At 46.4% G+C, this 22,406-nt stretch overlaps 1 protein-coding gene across 4 annotated transcripts in view; it reads left to right on the top strand.

Moving 5' to 3' along the window:
- LOC135399674 (uncharacterized) overlaps positions 1-12,835 on the top strand; it is a 28,833-nt gene extending 15,998 nt beyond the window's left edge. For all 4 annotated transcript variants that reach the window (XM_064631406.1, XM_064631404.1, XM_064631405.1 and 1 more), the window contains 2 exons: positions 10,373-10,567; positions 12,532-12,835. In XM_064631406.1, coding sequence (XP_064487476.1) covers positions 10,373-10,567; positions 12,532-12,765 — 429 coding nt within the window. In that variant the 3' untranslated portion in view covers positions 12,766-12,835. The remainder of the gene's footprint in view (positions 1-10,372; positions 10,568-12,531) is intronic.
- Positions 12,836-22,406: the final 9,571 nt, after the last annotated feature.

The following is a 22,406-nucleotide window of genomic DNA, read 5'->3' as shown; positions in this document are numbered from 1 at the left end:
TAACACCTTACATCTGCTGTCACATCTTTAAACCATTAACGTCTGTAGGATGACTGCAAAAGATCCTTATTAGGATATATTGACGTCCTCTGGATGTCGATAAATATCCAGATGATGTCATTCCGGACGTCCATTGAATATCGAGGAAACTTGTATTATGTCAACTACAGGTCCCGAGAGACGTGATAAGGACATAATAGGGCATGTTTCAGAACCTTAATAGGACGTGCTTTGGAACCTTAATTTCATGTTTTTGCTGTGATGACAGACACTATATTTGGTGCTTTCGCACCTATTCGGGCAGAGGCACCACTAGGGTCTACTGTAATCTACTGCACCGTACAATCTAATGGCATCGCATAGGGCATTTTCTTATGTTATATGGAACGTTTCTAATGCTCCTCCCCTGTTCCTTTCCTGCATATTTTACTGTGCTTGTGTTGTCTTTTTCTTTCTGCCATTTTTTTATCTCCGACACCACATATTCAGTTTTTTTAATTCATTTCACGTTTTATTCACATTCCATTTTTTGTTTCTCGTATGTCCCATAACCGACCATGAGAATTTTAAAAATATAAAGAGAAATGTAGGATCTACCAGGACCACCAAGTCCAAAAAGGTTCACTTAGACAGGCATAAGCTGCAGTGGCGTTTGGCAAGAGAAAACAGATACTATATATTGCTTGTCTCGCGAGCTTCTGCAAATTTAGGAGTCTTGTTCGCTTCTGAGTCAAAATGAAGGTTGAAGCACATAACTTTAATTCGACTGCGTGCACAAAAACATTTTAAATTGAGAAATTCCTCGGAGCACCCCACCATCACGATAACGTCTGTTTTTTCCTACTTTCGGTTTGAGACATTCAGTATGTCCATCCAAAGTCAAACTTGCACAGTGCTACACAATCAGTATTTCCCTCTTTTTCGCAGCACACGCTCCATGTAACATCCAGTCCCGGACCTGATTCAGACAATCCTTGAAATAGCCACGACGGGACATCATTCAGACATACAACCAGAGATATTCATTTACAAAGCTCCCAGAGGATGTTCGTTTCTGGATATGTAATATGACTTATACCTATGGGATACCCGCATGACATCCTATGAACACAAAGAAAAATTTTTTGGACGTCCCTCTGACATTGGTGTTTGTCTGGGATATTCTAATACATTATTTGTGCTGCTAAATTTACATCTTCTGATGACAACCCCTGGGAAGTCAATCGTCGTTGGCTCTCGTGAGACCACGAACGCGGTCTGAAAAGACGAAACCCGATGTGCCGACTAACATGGCTCGAAACCTATTTGTAGGGAAGTCCCCATGTCTTTCTTGTCAGCTAATGTGCTGCTACATTACGAGTCATGTGCCAGGGCTTCATACTCGCATACACTCTTTTCAAGACTACATATATTACTATGACGTATCTTCTTACATTCCCCCATATCTTCATTGTCCTAGAGCAAAATACCTGCCTCTAACACGTGGCAGTACTATCTTCTTGGGTTTAACAGGGTTTAACCGTGAATCGCCGTCAAGCGGAGCAGGTTCTCCAATGAGCTACATGCCACTACCCTTTTTGAGGGGCGCTAATGTGCTAACATTTCTCCTCACCAAATTACCTTTGCATCAAGGCAAAAAGAAGTATATCTATTCATTGCCTTGTTTGTAATTTATGCTTTCCTTCCCCTTCCCCCTCAAGAAGGATGGCAATGTGGTGCGGCCTACCATTACTGTCTTCAAACGATCTCCTCCCATGAGTGGACAAGTCGTCTTGGGAGACCAATGACAGACGTCCACCGCGAGAACAAAGATGCCGCACTCTGAATTGCAGCGCTTTTTGAGAGGTATGGAAGAAGAAAAGTGTAGATTACAGTTTGGTTTGAGCATAAATCACAAACAACCCAACAGATGAATCCCGTTCCTTCTGAATTGTTATCAAAGTATCGAGAAGTTTTTGCTTATTAATTCCACGTGCAGGATGTCTTTAGTATAGAGTCAAGTCCATTTCTAACCTCTCTCTAAGTCCATTTCTAAACCGCATCCAGACTTCTAGTCTTGCTCGTAGGCTGGTCCCAGACCGCTCCCTCTGCGGTTTCTGGGGTGCTTACTTTCCACCATTTGAGGGGTGCTTTCCTAATGTTCATGTTCAATGGCCAATGTTCCAATGCTTCAAAGTTCATGTTCGATGGTTTAATGTTCATGTTCAATTGTCGATGTTCCAGTGCTTAGGACAGGGGAGTGTCTGATGGTGATTTCATGGGAAACAGAGTTCATTGCTTTTAACTGCATTTTTATCGTTCTGCGGTTACAATAGTGGTGTAAAGACAAGTCTTTTCAATCCTTTTGTTCCCAAACAGCGGTGACCTGATGGAAAATTTAAATATGCATGTGCAAAATCGTGTGGAATCAGAATTGTGTAAATGAGTGGAAAATACCAATGACAGCCATAGAAGCTGGACTGATGGGTGATGGAACTACAGAACAATGAGAGCCAATCAGTGGGAGGGTGCAGTTATGAGCAGCCAATCATTGGTAGGGCGTGGGCTTAGTACAGTAGAATCTGCGGAGAGTAGCCAATCATTTGTAGTGCCCTGGGCTGTAAATTATCTCCGAGACTTACGCCTATGGGATGTCTGTAGGACATCCTGTGTACACAAAGAACATTTTCTGGATGTCCCCCTGACATTGTGTTTGTCTGGGCTATTCTCTGATACATGTTTATATGTTTATTCTCTGACAGAGAATAAACTGGCATATTATGTTATTCTCTAGCATGTTAACATATGACATCTCAATGACAGAGAGAGATTCAGGCTGAATAAACAATTTTCTGTTAGAGGACATACATGCTTTACGATTTTTGAATACATTGCATAGAACACAAAAAATTTTAATTTCAACAAATGAGTAATGAAGGGGATGAGGCACATGGTGATGAGAGCATGCAAGCTGTGAAAGAGCTTCCGTATAAGACTACTGTTTTCCAAGTCTTGTTGTGTGATCGCAATGCGCACACGATCGGAGGAACAATTGTGTTTTGATGTGAAATCAAAGGCTTACGATAACATGTGACAGTTCTGCAGACTTTCTTGCAGGCTGAGATAGACCACGTGGTCTGCTATGAAGTTGAGGTGAAAGGCTGGATTGCCAAGAGGCGCTCATGCAAGAGCAAAGAGGGTGGAATTTTCATGTGTTTATTTTTACACAAAAAAGGTCTGCGCGCTGCTGATATGAATTCTCGGATGTGCTGTGGTGTGCGTAGAAAGTGTTGTTGTCACGTTAGTGGGTATTCAAGAATGCAACACCGTCACTTGGATGTTTTCTGTGCAAGCTGTGTAGATCTGCTGTATTAACTTCCTGGAAATTGGAAAGTTGTACCTCGTCATGCCCGATCATATAGCATTGACGTAAGATCCCTGGGATGACGTTTTGTGTGATGGTGATTTAAATGCAACTCAAAAGTACATTCATATTTTTACTTTACTTTTATTGTTCTGCTTTTGCAATAGCGGTGCAAAGATCAGTCTTTCCATTGATCCCAAGTAGTACCATCCTGAGTGAAAACTCGAATACACATGTGCAAGACTGCGTAAGAACCATAAAATGTGTTAAGGGAGTACCTCAGTGTGGTGGTAGATTGGGATACAGATGTGCATGCTAGCTTCGGGGAAGTCACGTGATGGCAGCCTTGTGGTATAGACAAGCAGGTGATATCATGCTGAAATTGCATAAGCTGTGATAGAAATTGCATAGTACAGGTTTGCAGATAGGAGGGCCTTACTCTGAAAGACGGCAGTCCTATCTTCGTGAGGTTACGGCGACCGGTGGAGGAGGAGACAGCGTGACAAATCCAGTGTGACGGCGGTCGTTCACATCGGTTCACTGTGGGTACGTGCTGCCGAAATTGCACGATCCACTCCTTAGGATTAATGATTACAGACGCCTTACTAAGGTTCTAAGAGTGACTGCTTGGATCAAAAGGTTTCTTCGTAATGCGTCACTCCACACCACGTCCTCCTCCGGACCGCTAACAGCCGCGGAGTTGTGTGAGGCAGAGTTGTACTGGATACGATTTGTTCAGCGCTCTGCGTTTCCTTCAGAAGTCGCTACGTTAGAGGTCGGACAATCTGTCGAGTCTGCTTCCACTATTCTGACTTTACAGCCCTTCCTTGACAAGAAAGGTTTGCTTTGTGTGGGTGGTCGCCTGCAGGCCCTTGATGCATCGGAGGAGTTGAAGCATCCTATGATACTACCTTGCAACGACCGGTTCACTGAGCTTCTGGTTGAAGCAGCACATATCCGCCTTCTTCATGGAGGAGTCCAGCTAACTTTAATCGAACTCCGCTCCAGGTTTTGGATTCTGAAAGGACGTCGGACAGTGAGGCGGGTATTGAACGCTTGCTTGCCGCGTCGTCGTAGACGCTTGCGTCCGGAGACTGCTCCTCCCGCACCGTTACCGAGGGACCGGATAACCGAAACCATGCCGTTTGACGTCGTTGGGATTGACTTTTGCGGACCCCTGTACTGCCGCGCGTCACAAAACACTGACAGGGAGGTGTACATAGTTGTGTTCTCGTGTGCAGTGACAAGAGCGATCCACCTCGAGTTAACGATTGATATGACGGCACAAACATTCCTCCTTGCCTTTCGCCGCTTCGCTTCGCGACGGGGTGTGCCGTCCACCATCTATTCCGACAACGCCAAGACGTTCCGTTACTGCGCTAAAGTACTGCGCGCGCTCTTCGACGACTCTGTCCAAGACCATGCCAGTTCCCTCCGCATCCAGTGGAAGTTTATCGCTGAAGGTGCGCCCTGGTGGGGCGGTTTTTGGGAACGGCTCATTCGTACTATCAAGGACGCACTGAAACGTTGTCTAGGGCGCAGTGGCCTCTGCTATGAGGGGCTTCTCACCGTACTACTCGAAGTTGAGGCGGCCGTCAACTGCCGTCCCCTCACCCAGCTTGCCGACGACACAGAGGACTGCGAGGCTCTGACTCCTTCCCACTTCTTGATCGGAAGGCGTGCCGTAGCCTTACCGGCCAGCCTGGGGTTAGAGGTGCCCAGTTCCACTCCTGCAGGTCTTCGTCGCAGAGTTCGACATAGACAGGCTCTTCTTGTGCAGTTATGGACTCGTTGGAAGAAGGACTATCTCCTGCTTCTGCGTTCTGCACACCACAGTCAACCGAGGGCACATCCACGAATTCGCGTCGGCGACGTCGTGATAGTGGAGGACAATGCACTGCCACCTCTGGTTTGGAAACTCGGACGCATAGTTGGTTCCTTCCCAGGAAGAGATGGTGTCGAGCGCTGTTTCAAAGTACTTCTCCCGAATGGTCAACAGCTCCGGCGTCCTCCCCAACGTTTGTACCTGCTGGAAGCTGACTCGTCCAACGCGGCCGCGGGAGGATGTTGAGTATGCCGGAAGGGGGCGGCACTGGAGGAAGATGAGCTCCTCCAGTGCCGCCCCCTTCCGGCATACTCAACATCCTCCCGCGGCCGCGTTGGACGAGTCAGCTTCCAGCAGGTACAAACGTTGGGGAGGACGCCGGAGCTGTTGACCATTCGGGAGAAGTACTTTGAAACAGCGCTCGACACCATCTCTTCCTGGGAAGGAACCAACTATGCGTCCGAGTTTCCAAACCAGAGGTGGCAGTGCATTGTCCTCCACTATCACGACGTCGCCGACGCGAATTCGTGGATGTGCCCTCGGTTGACTGTGGTGTGCAGAACGCAGAAGCAGGAGATAGTCCTTCTTCCAACGAGTCCATAACTGCACAAGAAGAGCCTGTCTATGTCGAACTCTGCGACGAAGACCTGCAGGAGTGGAACTGGGCATCTCTAACCCCAGGCTGGCCGGTAAGGCTACGGCGCGCCTTCCGATCAAGAAGTGGGAAGGAGTCAGAGCCTCGCAGTCCTCTGTGTCGTCGGCAAGCTGGGTGAGGGGACGGCAGTTGACGGCCGCCTCAACTTCGAGTAGTACGGTGAGAAGCCCCTCATAGCAGAGGCCACTGCGCCCTAGACAACGTTTCAGTGCGTCCTTGATAGTACGAATGAGCCGTTCCCAAAAACCGCCCCACCAGGGCGCACCTTCAGCGATAAACTTCCACTGGATGCGGAGGGAACTGGCATGGTCTTGGACAGAGTCGTCGAAGAGCGCGCGCAGTACTTTAGCGCAGTAACGGAACGTCTTGGCGTTGTCGGAATAGATGGTGGACGGCACACCCCGTCGCGAAGCGAAGCGGCGAAAGGCAAGGAGGAATGTTTGTGCCGTCATATCAATCGTTAACTCGAGGTGGATCGCTCTTGTCACTGCACACGAGAACACAACTATGTACACCTCCCTGTCAGTGTTTTGTGACGCGCGGCAGTACAGGGGTCCGCAAAAGTCAATCCCAACGACGTCAAACGGCATGGTTTCGGTTATCCGGTCCCTCGGTAACGGTGCGGGAGGAGCAGTCTCCGGACGCAAGCGTCTACGACGACGCGGCAAGCAAGCGTTCAATACCCGCCTCACTGTCCGACGTCCTTTCAGAATCCAAAACCTGGAGCGGAGTTCGATTAAAGTTAGCTGGACTCCTCCATGAAGAAGGCAGATATATGTGCTGCTTCAACCAGAAGCTCAGTGAACCGGTCGTTGCAAGGCCTTCTGCTGTAAGATTGTACTGAGGAGAGCACAGTAACGCTGTGAAAATCCAGTTCAGGAATGCCTCGACAGAACAATGCATGCATAATAATGTGTAAGGAGGGTAGTGGCCAGCCAACGGTTGGGTCTAGAAGTGTGCTGGGGTAGCAACGGACAGCCTATCAGTGGCCTGGAAGTGTGATGGCCAATGACAACGTGCTTCAGAATTGTAGAAATCAATGGAAAAGATCAACGACAGCCATAGAAGCTGGACCCCTAGTCTGAGGTAGTGACTTGGACCAATGAGTCATGGAATCATGGTCAACCATGGCCAATGGCTGTAGGGGGAGCGCACGTACGACTAGCCATTGGCAGGAGTTGGGAAGTCTAGATTCTGTGGAGAGTAGCCAATCATTTGTAGTGTCCTGGACCAATAAGAATGTGTCCTGGCATGGTGGGCCAATGACAGCCGTAGCAGCTACTGAGTGAGTGAGTCAATGAGAAAGCACCCCAGGATGCTACATTAATAAGTGTCCCAGAAATTGCGAGGAGTTTGTTAGGGCCCAGCCTATATATGAGCAGGCCTAGAAGTCTAGTAGCAGCTTACAAACTGGATTAGGATTGGCTTGAACTGGATTAAAAGTAAGTAGACTAAAATGCTCTTGGATCTATACTACTGATGTCACCTTGTCTGATGTAGTCACGGGGCTTAGGACACACTTCGATCAACGATTATGCATGTTCTACACAATTTCGATTAATTAGCCAACAGTTCTGGTGTACCCACCTGGAGATACCGCTCATTTACCGCTCTAATGGAGATACGTCTGGAGACCGCATGCACAGTCTCATGGTTACACTGTTTTGTATGAACTTATTCAGACGCATGGTTCTTTCTGAATGGCGCTGATAGCTGCATTTCTTTCCAAACACCTGCTTCTTCATAACTGTAGACAGTCATATGAGCAATGAATGCCGGTCGGCACCAAGTAGTGAAAGAAAACGCTAAGATACAGCAAAACACATCCCCAAGAACACACACGGTCCTCAGAATGTCCTCACAGTGTCATCGTGTCCTCTTCCTTCGAGGTGTATCCCCAGAACGTCCTGAGGATGACACTCACCGACTGTCTGTGAAGAGTCATTCAGATACGTCCTGTGCCCGGCCCTGTGGGTAGCACGTGGGACGAGTTTACCTGCTAAGACTCCCTAAACACATTTGTTTTGTTTTGGGGCCGATCCTTGGCCCCGATTGATATTTTTCTGAAATAAAAAGTGGTCTGAAATAAAAGGTGTTGATGCTCTGAGGCAGGGTTGCGGAATGGGGTCACCCATTCCATTCCAATTCCATTCCGAGGAATGAAGATTTGTGATAATTCCATTCCTTTCAGTTCCTCGGAATGAAAAGGTATGGAATGGCTTGGCAACCCCATTCCATTACTTTAATTCCACCAATAAAAGAATTAGGACCGGTAACCGTACTAGCTAGCCCAGCAGCGCTATAAAGGAGATTACCCTCACGGAAAAAGCACGAAGACAAGGTTATATTTCGCCCTCCTCCTCCTCCTCCTCCTCTAAAGTAACTGGTGCAAGTGATGTGTGGCTGCGGGCCTCACACTAGTGAAGCCAAAATCTCAATTTTATTTTTTCTTAAGACCAAACCATACCGTCGCCCTTGACCGTGTGGCACCCAGACCATTACATTCCAATTCCATTCCGCCTGCGAAAAAATGCCTAATTCCATTCTCGTTCCATTCCCAGGACAGTTTCAGCCATTCCATTCCAATTTCATTCCGGGATCTGATAAATCTGGAATGATTCTGGAATCATTTCAACCCCGGAGTGGCAACTCCGCAACCCTGCTCTGACGATACCATGGGGACGCTATATAGTGCCAAAATGACACGTTGAGGATTTGATGATCAGATTCACTCTCCTGGGGATGTCACTCCCGTCCATGCATGATGCTCTTAGGATATCCCTGGGATGACGGTGTGTTGTTGGGGCATGGACAGGGGTGACATCCCCAGGAGGGTGAATCTGATCCTCAAGTCCTCAACGTGTCACTTTGGCACTATATGGCGTCCCCACGGTATCCTCAGAGCATCCACAGACACTACTTGAGGACAGCTTTAGAACAGTGCTAGGGCACTTCTAGGATGAACTCCCTCCATTGCCCCCCGTTCCCCCTCCATTACTCACTGTAATGGAGCACGTTGGGAACAGCAGGCGCTGCGTTCTTAAAGGAAAGCAACTTCTGTCGGCAGGTCGTGATTGTAGTGTATAGTGTTCTGCGTATGTTATCCAAACCTCCGGGCTCCACAGTGCCCCTCAGTTAGTAAGCCTCCACTTGACTAGCGCTGGTGCACATGTTCCGAATGATCATTATCCTAAGCAATGCAGACTGATTGATTATACTTAGTAACTATACGAGAGGTGTCATCACACGGCTACCTAACAGGAACATAAAAGGAACATATGAGAAAACCCTTCAATACGATAAATATAATTCTATCACGCACTTGGTGCTTTGCAGCGACTTGCTATGCAGTCGTGCGGAAGAACAGGTAGGTTCCACCCGTCGGCTGTGAACATAACAGTAGTAACTGAGTAACAGATGATAACTCCATAATGTAAAAGCCTCAGTCTGGTCACACACAGGGACGACACGACTCAATGTGTCGCGTGTTCGTGTCGTCCCTCTGTGTGCCCAGACTCAGGCTTTTACATTGTGGAGTTCATCCGTCCTATCTTGAACAGATGACAAGTTCTACAAACGGTATTGTGTCTTGGTATTGTTCGTCTTCCTTTACCATCCTGAAATGTTCGTTGGTGAAGTGTTTGTTACACATGATCGCATATTTCGGTAGCTGTTTCCTGAGCCTGAGCTTGACACACCGAACTTTTCGTTGTTTCTCGTCCTTCGGCAACGCATGAAAGCTAATGCCCTGTTTAGTGCAGTATATATCGCACTATAACGTCCCGTCGCTACGATTGGCCGTTTCGACATCTGCCATATTTCTCTGTCTAATGTTTTTTTAGGTAACTTGATGTCGCGTTGTGTCCGTCCTTCCGCGTTCCAGCCTCAGAACGTCCATCCGTCATGCTTAACGGAGCAACAACGGACAATTTTTCCACAATCGCTTCGAACGTTATGCAGATCTAACAAACCATCCACACTGTTGCAACCCACCGCAGCGCCACCTATATAGGCCATTATCCTTGCGAATATTGCCGGCAAGAAGGGAATTGTGGTCCTTCGAGAAAGATTGCTCATGCTAGCTCCTCGTGTAAATATCTCATCCTGGATCACCTCATCACTCACACTTGTAGATAGCTTTTAACTGCCATACTCACTTGTTATCGTCATCCTCCTCTCTCTCTTATCCATTAAACCCATAATCTCTCTCTCTCTTATCCTGGTCCACCTCATCGCTCCCCATACCTGTAGATAGCTTTTAAGTACCACACACACTCTCTCTCACATCATCTCTCCCATAATCATCTCCCACACACTCACCATAGTTTTGGCGCTCTATGGCCTTTGTTGCCTTTGTGCCATTAAGCCGATAATCTCTCTCTCTCTCTCTCTCTCTCATGCTAGCAGCGAATGCAAGACATTTGATCAGGATATAGCCGCTTTTCTGCATCACTCCCTCTCACTCCAATCTTATCTTTTTCTCTATGCTCGACGACTGCCGTGAACGTCAAGCCTTACTACAGCATCATTTTGCGTTATTCGCACCCAGTTTTGCTATTCCTTGGAGCTGTCACCCCGCACCTACGTGTCTGACGAAACTCGTCTTGGCGGCCTGTCTTTGGGCGTTGGTGCCCAGCAGGGACTCTCACAGAGACCAGGATACGTCGCCCATTTCGAGCTCTGCGATGGCACCTGGACAACACCGTCGAGACAAAAGCGTGGAGACTGCTCAGTCACCTATAGGGTACGTTATGACTGTCAAGCTTATTCCCTCTTGCTATCATCCTTTGTAGAGGCGAGCGTGGCCACGCAACACCAAATTAAATATTTTGTTCCGGTTTTGGTCAACATTAAGGACTACAGAATATTATATGAACTGTGCCTATTGGACATTGGAGAGCTCTTCCTTGTGTCTCCCTTTTCTAAATGCTTTTGAAGTCATGTTTTTTCACGAAACTCCTTTGAATTTTTATTTAAATAATGAGGGCCTCCCACGCATTCACACGGTGTGCAGCCTGTAGGCGGTATCGGATAGATACTTGTAAAAAAAGAAAATTCTTCGGTTGGTGCACCCGTTCGCGAATTATTTAGTCCGGGGATTGAACTGAGACACCCGGTATAGCCACTTTCTCTTACATATTGCTCCCTGCAGTCTCACAACCACAAACAGAATTTCAGAGCTCAGTTTCGTTACCAAAGGCGACTCTCCAAGAGGCTGTCACTGCGGTGATCTAAAAGATCTAGAGCACATCCTTCTTCATTGCCCGCACTACCAACCCTTCAGGACCACCCTTACAATGTCTCTAAATCAGCTAGACTCTCGCCCTCTGACTATGACAAAAGCGCTTGGTCCATGGTCAAATCCAGCCCACCAACGCTCCGCCCTAGAAGCAGGACTAACCTTATTGCACAACGTAGGTCTGCAGGCCTCCAGTGCTGTAAATCCACCAAATCAACCAAATTACCGCGAGCAGTCGAGTACAGTACCACCTCTGACGATGAAATAGGCCGATCATCGTCGCCAAAATAAGGTTGTTGTTTGTTCACACCCTGACAAACAGAGGCAGGCGGCATTGTCCCGAAGTGGTGTAATAGGCTCGTTCTGCTGCCCAGGGGCGCGCTCGATCACTGTCATCAGTGCCACTTGTGGTGGCAAGGGGAAGTTATTTCCAGCATTTAATTCAGTTATTTCGCAGTTTCCCGCAGCTATTTCATCAGTCATTGTACACATTCACTGCAATCGGTCGAACGCAAGGCAGAATTCACGCCATGACGTGTGAAATCGCCAAGATCGTCTTGCGTGCACGCTTGTAGAATATGCTGGAGAACTGTTCGTCCTCCCACCACCAGCGAAGAAAGCCGGCGCCAGTGTCGCCGCGCCACACTCTAACCGAACGTCTGGCAGTCAGATGTGGGTTCGATTCTCCGCACCAGGGTTCTCGTGGACTTTGCGTCAACTGCCATCCTTGAAATCATTGCTTTGACATTAGGTGTGGCATAGAGTGCCACTTCGCACTCGGGAACAGCGTTTATTTTATTTAGTCCGTAAAAAGATCGCGTCTCAAGGATTCTACACGCGAAATTTTAATCCTGTTCACGAACGCTGTGCATTTGTCAATTTTTGAAGATCTGCTGAGCTTCAACAAGTTTCGATTACGTGAGGAGCGGGTGACGCAATCGTAAGCCCACAAATCGCAATGATATCGTGTCCTGGAGAGAGCACTCGTCTCCTAGCAATGACGCCGCGGCGTCCGGGAGGGTCACCTGGTGGAGAAGTCACGTGACGCTGATCGAAAGAGGAGGAAATGGGAGAGATGTCTTCTCCCTCCTTATGTTTTCTCGAAGGTCGGAGCGGTCGGAGGGTATGTTACGTGGGGCTCCGCTAACGGAGTGCAAAAAGTGAGCCCCCCGGGAAGACGCGAAGGGCAACAACGTTGCCAGATGAGAGCCGGGCACTCCGTCGGAGCCTAACATGCCTCAAAAATAAAAATTAATTTTCAATAATTTTTAATATAATTTTCAAATAATTGTTAATAATCACGTAGAGCCAAAATACTTTGCACGGATGTAAAGTGAGACAAGAAGATTTCAGTAACATAAATTTGGTAAGATTATGAAGACACTAGATTTAGCCCGTAGTGGTTTCCTTTTTTCCAAACCGCCAATAAAGCCACCGCAATTGACTTCCTTGTTCGTACGTTCTTTCAGGCAAGCACCGTAACCAACCACTTCGACATAGCCGTCTACGAAAGCGAAGCAAACCTAGGGACCCGTTTCTTGTCCCTCTCCAAGGAAGGTCTCGGCGATGCCTGCGTGGCGGTCCACGACGTTGAAATGGATGACTTCCGCAATATCTGCGGACGCGGGCTTAGTCCTCACCTACAAACGGTCGCCACTAGGCCTCAGCGCACGCTTCTACCTCTTGTGCCTCCAGCGCCTTGAATATTTATTTATTTATAATTTTACATCGATATTTTTTATTATTATGATTATTAAAGTCATTACTCAACCATGTGGCAGTCTATTGGCTTTAGAGGGTAGAGAAATCACCTTTAACTGCATGCATGTGTTTCGTGCACTGCTTGCGGTATGTTATCCATATATTCAATACGCAAATTATAACTGTAGGTTGATACGCTGTGCCTCATTTGCGAAGGTCGTGTCCTCATTGGTTGGGCTTGAAATAATGGGGAAATAAGTTCGAGGTGAACCATACGCGTTCTTGCATGGACTCTGCATCTGAGACAAAGAGGTTTGGCCAACTAAGTGATGTACCCAAAGGACGACCAACTGTTTGACGAGTTGCCCACTTACTTGGCTAGTCATGTGGCTTGGCTTGATTTATGACGTCTCTCTTGTTCGTCTCCTCTGATGCGCAATGAGACACGTACACCCCTCTCAGACGGGCTGCAGCACTTCGTCCCACGTTATGTAAGATAAATGTAAAAGAAAGTCGCAGCTCGTTTGCCAACCATGGGGAGAGAGACCGGAAGCAACACACACGTGGGGTGCATGAGGCGTGACACATGCCGTCACCGTGTGCGTCATATGTGCGCCATCGAGCCAAAGCATTCGAACGAGCACTCTAAGCACGCACCGCTACGCGTGCCATCTACTGCCATACTTCTGCAACGTATAGCGAGAGGCGCGCGAATGGAATCGGCTGTAATGGCGTTTCTCGGGTAGAGGTTTCCGAGAAACGTCATCATGACGTTGGTAGACACACCGAAACCAAAACAGATCGGAACGGGAGAGCTGGGTTCCACGAATGGGCAATTGTTCGCTGCCTCCTATTGAAAGAAAAGTAGGACCGAAGGTCGCGTCCTTTTCAGAGACCATCGTAATCCCCTCAAGACCGTGGCTTTCGGGCGCGACCTTGTTCGCCACTAGCTTTGAACGTAGTTCAACTCTACCAAACTCGTGGCGCTGTCGAACATTATGACGTCATTTGTTTACAAACAGGTAGAGGTCTATTCTGGCGCCGATGAAATTATGTCCTTTTTTATTGTAAGTTTCATTCTTTCATGAATTGTTTAATTGTTTTGTTAATTTTTTGAGTGCTAATGCGTATCTAAGGTGAGACACTGAACCTACAAGTGTAATTGTTCCGTGCTGTTTCAGGTGGTGGTGGTGATGGTGATAGGGCTTGCCGTTGTCGGCCTCACGTATGTGGGCAACGTCACGACTGACGCCCTGACGCCCGCGCTGTTTCACCTTCACGGTATACCAATGCATTGACCAACGCTGTGCCGCCATTTGTGCAAACAAAACAGCATTCGTAAACTGTCGTCTGCTTAACTTTTCGACTAGCCCATCCTCCTCGCGCGCAAGCGCGAAGAGCACGCGGCGAAGTTTGCATCAACTTTGGGCGCGTTTTCTTATTCAACCCGTGTAGCCAGGGAGTTGGGTAATGACGCCAGAGCCTGTACCATCACGTGACTCCAGAGTAGCCACATTTGACTGGACTTTTCGGACGGCTGGAATTACTCTGCGCTCAAAGTGGCGGACTGGCCTGACGGGCGAGACCACCGTGGGCGAGACAATGCGGAAGTAGTTGGATTCTCGAGACAACTTACTGCGTAATGCAGATGCGTGCACTCCATGCACATTTTGAAAATGTTCTACAGTTTTTAACCAGTTCCCCATTTCCAAATCGCAGAGAGAACACCATAGTATTGGCTGGATCGCGCATAGGGTGCGCCACAGTGTGGTCACTGGCCGCCATATTGGTGGGCCCAACGCATCCTGTCGTCTGCATTTAGTTCAAGCGGGGCTGCCCGCGTTTCTTTAAATTTCCTTTAAATTAAAGGGCATGTTATGCCAGTTTGTTGCAGTTTTGAGTGCACTTCACGCACGGACACAGAAAGAAGGATAATGTTTCACAGGTAAGCTTTCCATTTTGAGGAAAAATCGTGTTTATTCGTATCGCATGCATCTGACAACTCAGACTTGCTTGCACCGCTACTTCGCTGGTGCCTTTAAGTACTAAGAAATTATGTGTGGCTGCTCTTATAAATCTCAAAACCATGTATTTTCTATAAACAATGCGCTTGTGCCACACAGGTTCCCTCACAGTCTCACAGCCGTGCCGAAGAAGCGGATGCAGAACCTGCGTCGCAAAAATTAGGGCCTGAACTGACACACCTCTGCTTTTTTGCTTTTATGGTTCCTCGCAATGTAATTTTACATTCACTACCTAGACCTTCAAAGTCAGGTCCATGATCTGATTATTCAAGATAGTCGAAGTCTAAGGTCAGGGTCCTGTGGCGTAATATTCAGACTTCTAGGAACCAATACATCCGAGCTCGTTAGGTGTTTATCATGCACTGCAAAAAAGTAATAATAATAATGAATCAATGAAAAATAATAACTTCTAGGTTTTCACTGCAGTGCCTACTGACCTCCATCATGATGTCCACGAGCACATGTTCGAGTGCCCTCCTGATGAAAACCACGTCATTCACCTCATGAAGGTTATATAGCTAACTGCTATAGCAAGGTTCGACTTCGCCATCCCGCAAAGGAGCACATAGAGAACGTGAATGACAGACCACGACTACGAGAGGAGCTCTCAAGAATCATAGTACTCAACAATCAATAACGATGACACATGGCCGTAGAAGTCATGTGTTTCAATATTAATTTTTAATTTCTACATGTCATGTTCGCAGTGAAGTTATTGTGCCGTTTTATCTAATTTTATCTCAGTATCACTTCGTTTTATACGAAACTAAATATGTCAATTTGTTCCACTTTTCTTTTAATTGTTGAAGTAGGGTGGAAGTAAATAAACTGCTCTGTTAACCTCGTAAGTGCAGTCGCTCCTACAGCATGTGTGATAAGTCATGCGTGTGCATGCTCTTCGTGCACAGCGCTTCGAATGGGTGCCGCACCTATGGTTCTGTACACTATCGATGACTAAGTTACCGACAGTATCGTATCACTACTACGCGTTCCCTTGGTAATTTTCTCTCCGGCTTCTTCTTGAATGTGAAGACTGATGGCGCAGCAAATTCATAGACACCCCGTTTTCCATTTGGTACGTTTGTGACAAAATCAGTCTCTTTGAAGTGCCGTGAACACACCTTAGCTGTGTCAGCATTGGACGTATCTTTTCTCTTGGTGGTCAGCAGTCATTTCTGTCTCAGGGAAGCTGTTGAAGATGACTGTAAGGCAAGCACGAAGTGTCTTCGCACTAAATGATTGAAATAGTCAGAGTGCAGCGTCTGAGCTAGGGGCACATCTAAAGAGGACTACATGTCTGGTAAACAGTCATATGAAATGCAGTGCAACCAAACATGACAGTTATGTGGGAGATGGTCAAATAGCGAAAACTCAGATTCACCGAGCTGAGAAAGACGATAGTTTCTGCCAGTGCGTAACGGTGAGTATCACAGCGGGTTTCCTAGCAACAACTGCAATCGTACTAAGCTTTTATGTCGTACCAAATGCTTCCTCTGTATAAAGTGCACTAACAAGTTCTCAAATGAGCTGTATTAAACTGTATACATTTCTCCTGGGATGGGATAACGCCGTCGTTCCACTAGGTTAACGTAATTTTCCTGTCCAACCTATGTCACTGCCCTGAAAGCTGCCCTGAAAGTACAGACATTTGAGGTATTCTTACCTGGTGTACGTTCCCCTTTGAAAACCGCGTCTCATCGCATAGATAAGATATTGAAACAGTATATGTGAGAAGCATGACACGCCAGAGAACTGTTGTATGACAGTCGTTTGCATTGCTCGGGCCGGGTGGGACGCCTCATACATGGCGGAATGTCGGTAGGTTCCCGGGAGTGCCACGAGATGGCGCTAGGTTTTGCATACGGTACCCAAGAAACGTCATCATGACGTTGGTAGAAAGACTGAAACCGAAACAAATCGGAATGGGAGGATTAGGTTTCACGAATGGGCTCTTGTTCGCAGCCTCCTATTGAAGGAAAAGTAGGACCGAAGGTCGCGTCCCATTCAGGAGCCATCGTAATCCCCTCAAGATCCTGGCTTTCGGGTGCGACCTTGTTCGCCCCTATAGCTTCGAGCGTAGTTCAACTCTACCAAATTGGTGGCGTTGTGGAACGCTATGACGTCATCTGCTTACAAACACGGAGCGTTTTATAGACCTCTCCCATTTTTTCCAGGAATCCCATTCGAAAAACGATGGGTAGCGGAGATGTGTGGGGTTCGTACATTTCCTCCACCACAAGTCACATTCTGTGACAACTCTTCCTAATACAGCCTTAGCCGATCACATCTAAAGAAAATGAAACTGTCGTTATTGTCAATGGTAGCGAAAACGAAACTGTCCGTTACTGTCGTCTGATAGTGAAAACGAAACTGTTTTTCTCACCCCAGGGCTGGCGCCACCTTTACGGAGGCTATTCAAACAGAAGCCTGCCATTTGTATGCGCATTCAATCAGCGGTTTGTCTCTAATCTGATATTCCCCATTATAACGATGGGATGGACGCAGAGGGCACAATTTTGACTTCATGCTCAAGAGAGGTACAGGACAAACGTATAGACCGCATTTTCTTCCGTCCAAAACCGCTTTGAACAACGGGACTATGTGAAGACAATCTGTTCTGTGACTGGCGCGCGAAGCTGTCGACACGGCCATGAAAAATGTGTTGATCATCGTCGTGGCAGTATTTGGAGCCCTTGGCATACTGGCTCTCTCGATATACCTACTGAGGAAGTCGAGACTTATTAACAAAGACAGTGCGAGAGGATGCCGTTACATACGGCTCAGTCAAACGGCCGACCAAGTGACTGAGAGCCAATGTTTGGTGAGCGCATCCACGGATGAAGAGGACGACGAGGAAGACGATGATGAAAGTTCTCCAGCAACGATTGATGTGGAATCGCGTACGATCAAAGTGAACGGTACCTACAGAGGCACCTCTCACGCGGCAGCGAATGAAACAGACGAAGAGCTTTTACAGTGATTTTTATAGTTCCTGATGTTCATACCTAGTATTGGTCGTGCCCCGCGACACGATCCGGTGATTTTAGTCACCGTTGCCCGCTACTACTTTTTGTACCCGGTACTACCTTTGTCGTGTGTTGCTAGTAAACCTTTCAATGAGCGGCCCTTGAGGTGTTAGCATATATCGTTAGGATGAGGTTTCTCTACCCTGTGACCTGTCTCAACTATCATCGAAAGTGGTGCTAATATAAGTAACACTTATGTGTCACATAGTGATCACATAGTGTCACACACCATACTGACTTTGCACTCTAGTGAAAGTTTCTGTTGATGTCCATGATCTGACGATCAACTTACCAAAAATCTTTAATGATCTCAGCAGAATTGGGCTGTGTGCCGTGAAAAGGTAGATGTCAATTTATGTATATTAAGCCTTATCCGTAGTATATGTGATGTTTTATTCCTAAACATACATGTAGATTGATACATGAGTGTCTCGCAAGAGTAATTACAACCCAACGACAAATCCAAATTAGAGCACTGCGCGGGCCGCATTCTTAGGCCCGGCCCGAACCCAGCCATTCTTTGATTAAACCCGCCAGGGCCCGGCCCGAGCCCAAGGAATTTATAGGCTACCCGGCCCAGTGTATCGGGCTATAAAATTCGACAGTGGCTAACTAACACAGTGGTAACACAGGCTTGAGCCCAAGACCCGGTAATGTACGTGCCCGGCCCGGGTGCATAATGGTCAAACCTGAGGCTGGCCCGGGCCCGCAGAAAGAAAGCTTTGTCCGGCCCACTGGCCAGGCTCGGGTTTTCGAGCAAGCCTGAGCCCGTGCAGTTCTCTAATCCAAATATAGCCATCAGAGCAACACATAGATACGTTGATATTTGCAGCCATTTTATTACCTTGATTCTGTATGTTTTTGCGTGTTAATAGCAGTTACCCCAGGTCTTCTTGATGTTGTCCGCATTTTGCATTCGTTCTTGTGTTTGCTGAGCATGTGTGTTATGTAGCAGCAAACTTTTGATTTAGTGATAAAGCTTTGGCATCCCTTGTGCATTCCACTATTTTGTGGTTCCTGTACACAATTCTGGAATCCAACCGAGGACAATCATTTCATGTACTGTAACCATATTTGTGCTCCCGGTGTGTTAATTTCCACAGTTTTTGTTGATGCATAAAAGAAGGATCTCTAAAACAGCCTCTACCGAGAAAAATTATCATCCTGAAGCATTGCAGGAACCATCTTCATGGCACATAATTTCTGCACCAGGAAAGCACGTGATGCGTAGCATCTGGTGACCGTGACACAAACAAGGGGATAAACTTGCGAGCAATATGCAGATATATACTGATGTTCTGAGGCTGGACTTTCATCTTTCATCATATGCAGATATGTTGGCAAGAAACCAATTTACGCTCTCTGTGAAGATGATATGTGGGGTCTGAAAATCACAGTAGTACCTACCTACACCTGCTTCCGTTCCACTCCCACACGTTATGTGTGTCACTTTCTAACCAGGCAGCAAGCTTTGGATCATTGGTTCCGGGTTCAAACCTGGCTGCGCGCAATGCGGTGATTTGTACAAGTTGCTTATAGACACTCCATCTTTGACAAGGAACATTGGTGTACTGTGCGTAAACAATGTGATGCTTCCTTGTTTTCTGAGCGTAAGCAATGTGTGACCATTGGGGGTCCAGGGGGGAGGAAATAATGACATATAAATAACACATCAAACCTCATAACATAAAATAATGCATAAAACGCTAGGTTGCACATTAGTTTTCCTTCTCTCCCCTCCCCAATTACGCGCTTCAACAACGAAACCGCCTCCCCCCCACAAAGCGCAGGTCTGGATCCGTCCCTGTGTGTGACTGAGCTTGTGTATGTTATTTTTCTTTACAAAATTAATTTTCGGGGGGGGGGGGGGGTGCGTTCTCAATGGACCTGTCCATTATCCTCGCAATGCTCAGTTGCACACTTCAATGAAAAAAATGGAGGTTGATGAACGCACACCAACAGTGGGTCTCATCAGCATACCGAGCCACACTGGGAAACACAGTGTGTTTGTTTGTGCAAATGTGAGTTTGACTGCCAACAGTAAGGAGTGTGCTTACGGTCTGCACATTTCGTGCTCATTAATGCTCGAGCCAGTTGGAAGCCAATCCGCCATTTCAACCCGGGGTGAAAGAGAAAAAGGAAGCAGAAAGTACGTGGAAAACTAGGACACATATATGGCAGCGGTTGGGCCGGCTGGTCTGCTTTCCAACCCAATATCCTTGTTTTCTACGACGTGTTATGTTTTGCGCCTAATTTGTAGATGGCGCTGCAGTTTTCGCACGTTGTGGATTGGGTTGGAAATTGTGCTGTTTACCTCTGAAGTTCCATGTTACCAAATTTCGTTTACAGGCAAATTCGGGAGATGCTGCAGACAAAAATGTTTTGTCTTGCAACATTGTTTACCCAATTTGCAGTGTTGCATGACAGTAATACCACACACTTGAATTTTGGGATGTTCAATATCACTGTGACTGCGTAACACTATAACTTCCAAAACTGAGCTTGTGCACATGGTACACACATATTTTCCATTGTGTGTATAACAGAAGGTGTGGTCTGGCACAATTTTAAGCACAACCTCTTTTTTTTTTTTCTACTCCAGTGCATAAGTAGCATCCAATTTCTTTAAGTATGAATTAAAAATCTCCAAGTTTTGCACCCATACATATTTTTAACAGTGACTTCTCACCGGGAACGTCAGGTCTTAATTATTACAGTCGAAACATGCCGGGTTAATGCAATACACAGAGACTCGAAGTACTGTAATTTTAAAGAGACATTAAATTTCAAAATCATCAATATTCACTTTGGCTGCCTCCGTCCAACCTCCCCAGTAGCTGAGTTAGAGTTAGTTAGAGTAGAGTCATTATATACACATCCGCTCTTTGGATAAATGTGCATTTAAGCACTGCATGTTTTTTTAAAACTTGAGGGCATATTGTATTTTGTACCTTATTATCTGTGAACCGTATCGGACAATGTTGGATAATCGGACAACCTCTGCTGCTGCTGCTGCCTTAATTTTCATTCATCCTGTACTTCAGCTGCTTCAAGTCGCTTAGAAAATCTGGAAAACTTCAAATTTCTGAAACCTGTGCATGGTTGTTCGGCGGCTTGGAAATAAATGGATTGCAACTAAAAACATCCATATCGGCAAAATGAAAGCGGATGCTTGTGAACAAATTTGTATCTAAGAATTTATTTATTGCTCGTCAAAGGGGGACATTCCTTTATTATTATTTTTTCCACATAAAGGAGACACACAGAACCTTACTTACCGTGCAAATACATCTGTAGAGCAGAAATGTATGCACAGCTTGCATCGTAAAACTCCACATTCCGTAATCTTTCTTTTTTGTTTCGCGTTCACCTAAAGCCAATATTTTCTTATGAACAATGAATGTCGACAGACGCCTTGCAGGTGTTGCACCAAGTGAAATTTGTGGAAATTTATAGCACAATACCAGTGTCTAGCAAACGAATGATTCATCTTAAAGATAAACCTATTGAGCCCGAAGCTCCTATTACCATAAATAGAACGAGTTGTGCATTGTTGCACTTTCCTATGTGGCACTCCATGCATGCCACAATTTTTCCATTATCTTGTTCACTTCAATTGATTTCCCTTTCAGAGCTGTATAAGTACAGGTACTGTCAACCCTGGTTTATAAACCCTTGGTTTAGAAATTCCTCCGCTTTACGAACGGTGCTCTTTAGGACAAGAAGGTACTTCCCCCTCCTCATTACAAATGTTGACTTATGAATGACTTTTCCAGGAACGTCAACGTTTCATAAATCGACGGTTTACTGCATGAGATTTGGTCTGGTCGTATTGGTCTGACAGACAGCATCTGCTGATTTTGCTTAAAGGTCATGTTTATCTAAACAGCACTGAGTATCTTTACACCTGTTCATCACCATTGTTATACATGCACATTTCCCTGTCATGTGTGCCGAAATAAGATTAATGGTCAGCAGGTATTGACGTCCATCTGAATGCTACATATTTACGTGAAAGAAACCAGGAACAGTGCTTGTAAGGTCCTAAAAATTACTATGCCATTCAAGAATACTATTCCATTTTCCGTGTCGCATAGGCGTCTATGTAGCCCCAAAACAGTGAAGCCACTGGATAGGAACATTGGAGACCTGCCACGAAAGCTGCCCTGCAACTCAATGTGGGAAAGCGCTCCATGACTTGTGTTGTTGCAGATGTTTACGTCAGTTTGTTCGGCATGCGAGATCTTGCACGCGTGTGGGTGTTCAATGCAATCAGATACATGTTTATGTGCCGGTAAACCATATAGGTGTGAAGTCCAACGTGATGTTACTGAAGTATGCTTCGGATCATGTCGATTCTTCGGAATTTGAACCGCACAAGTTCGAGAAAATTAGCAAATTTCTCACTCTCGTTAATGTCACAAAATAAGTTGCACGCACTTTTTGTCTATGTTACCACAGTAGTATTCCATTAAGCAGACAGAAAAACACCGGAAACCCGAACCGAAACCCGAAAAACACCCGAGAAGCGAATTCGCCAAAACGCAAACTCGGTCACTTGGCAGGCACATGTGAAAGCTAAATGCATCTCTC

Source organism: Ornithodoros turicata, chromosome 7 (genome assembly GCF_037126465.1).
Source record: "Ornithodoros turicata isolate Travis chromosome 7, ASM3712646v1, whole genome shotgun sequence".
NCBI lineage: Eukaryota > Metazoa > Arthropoda > Arachnida > Ixodida > Argasidae > Ornithodoros > Ornithodoros turicata.
This window is presented reverse-complemented; position numbering and strand designations above follow the sequence as displayed.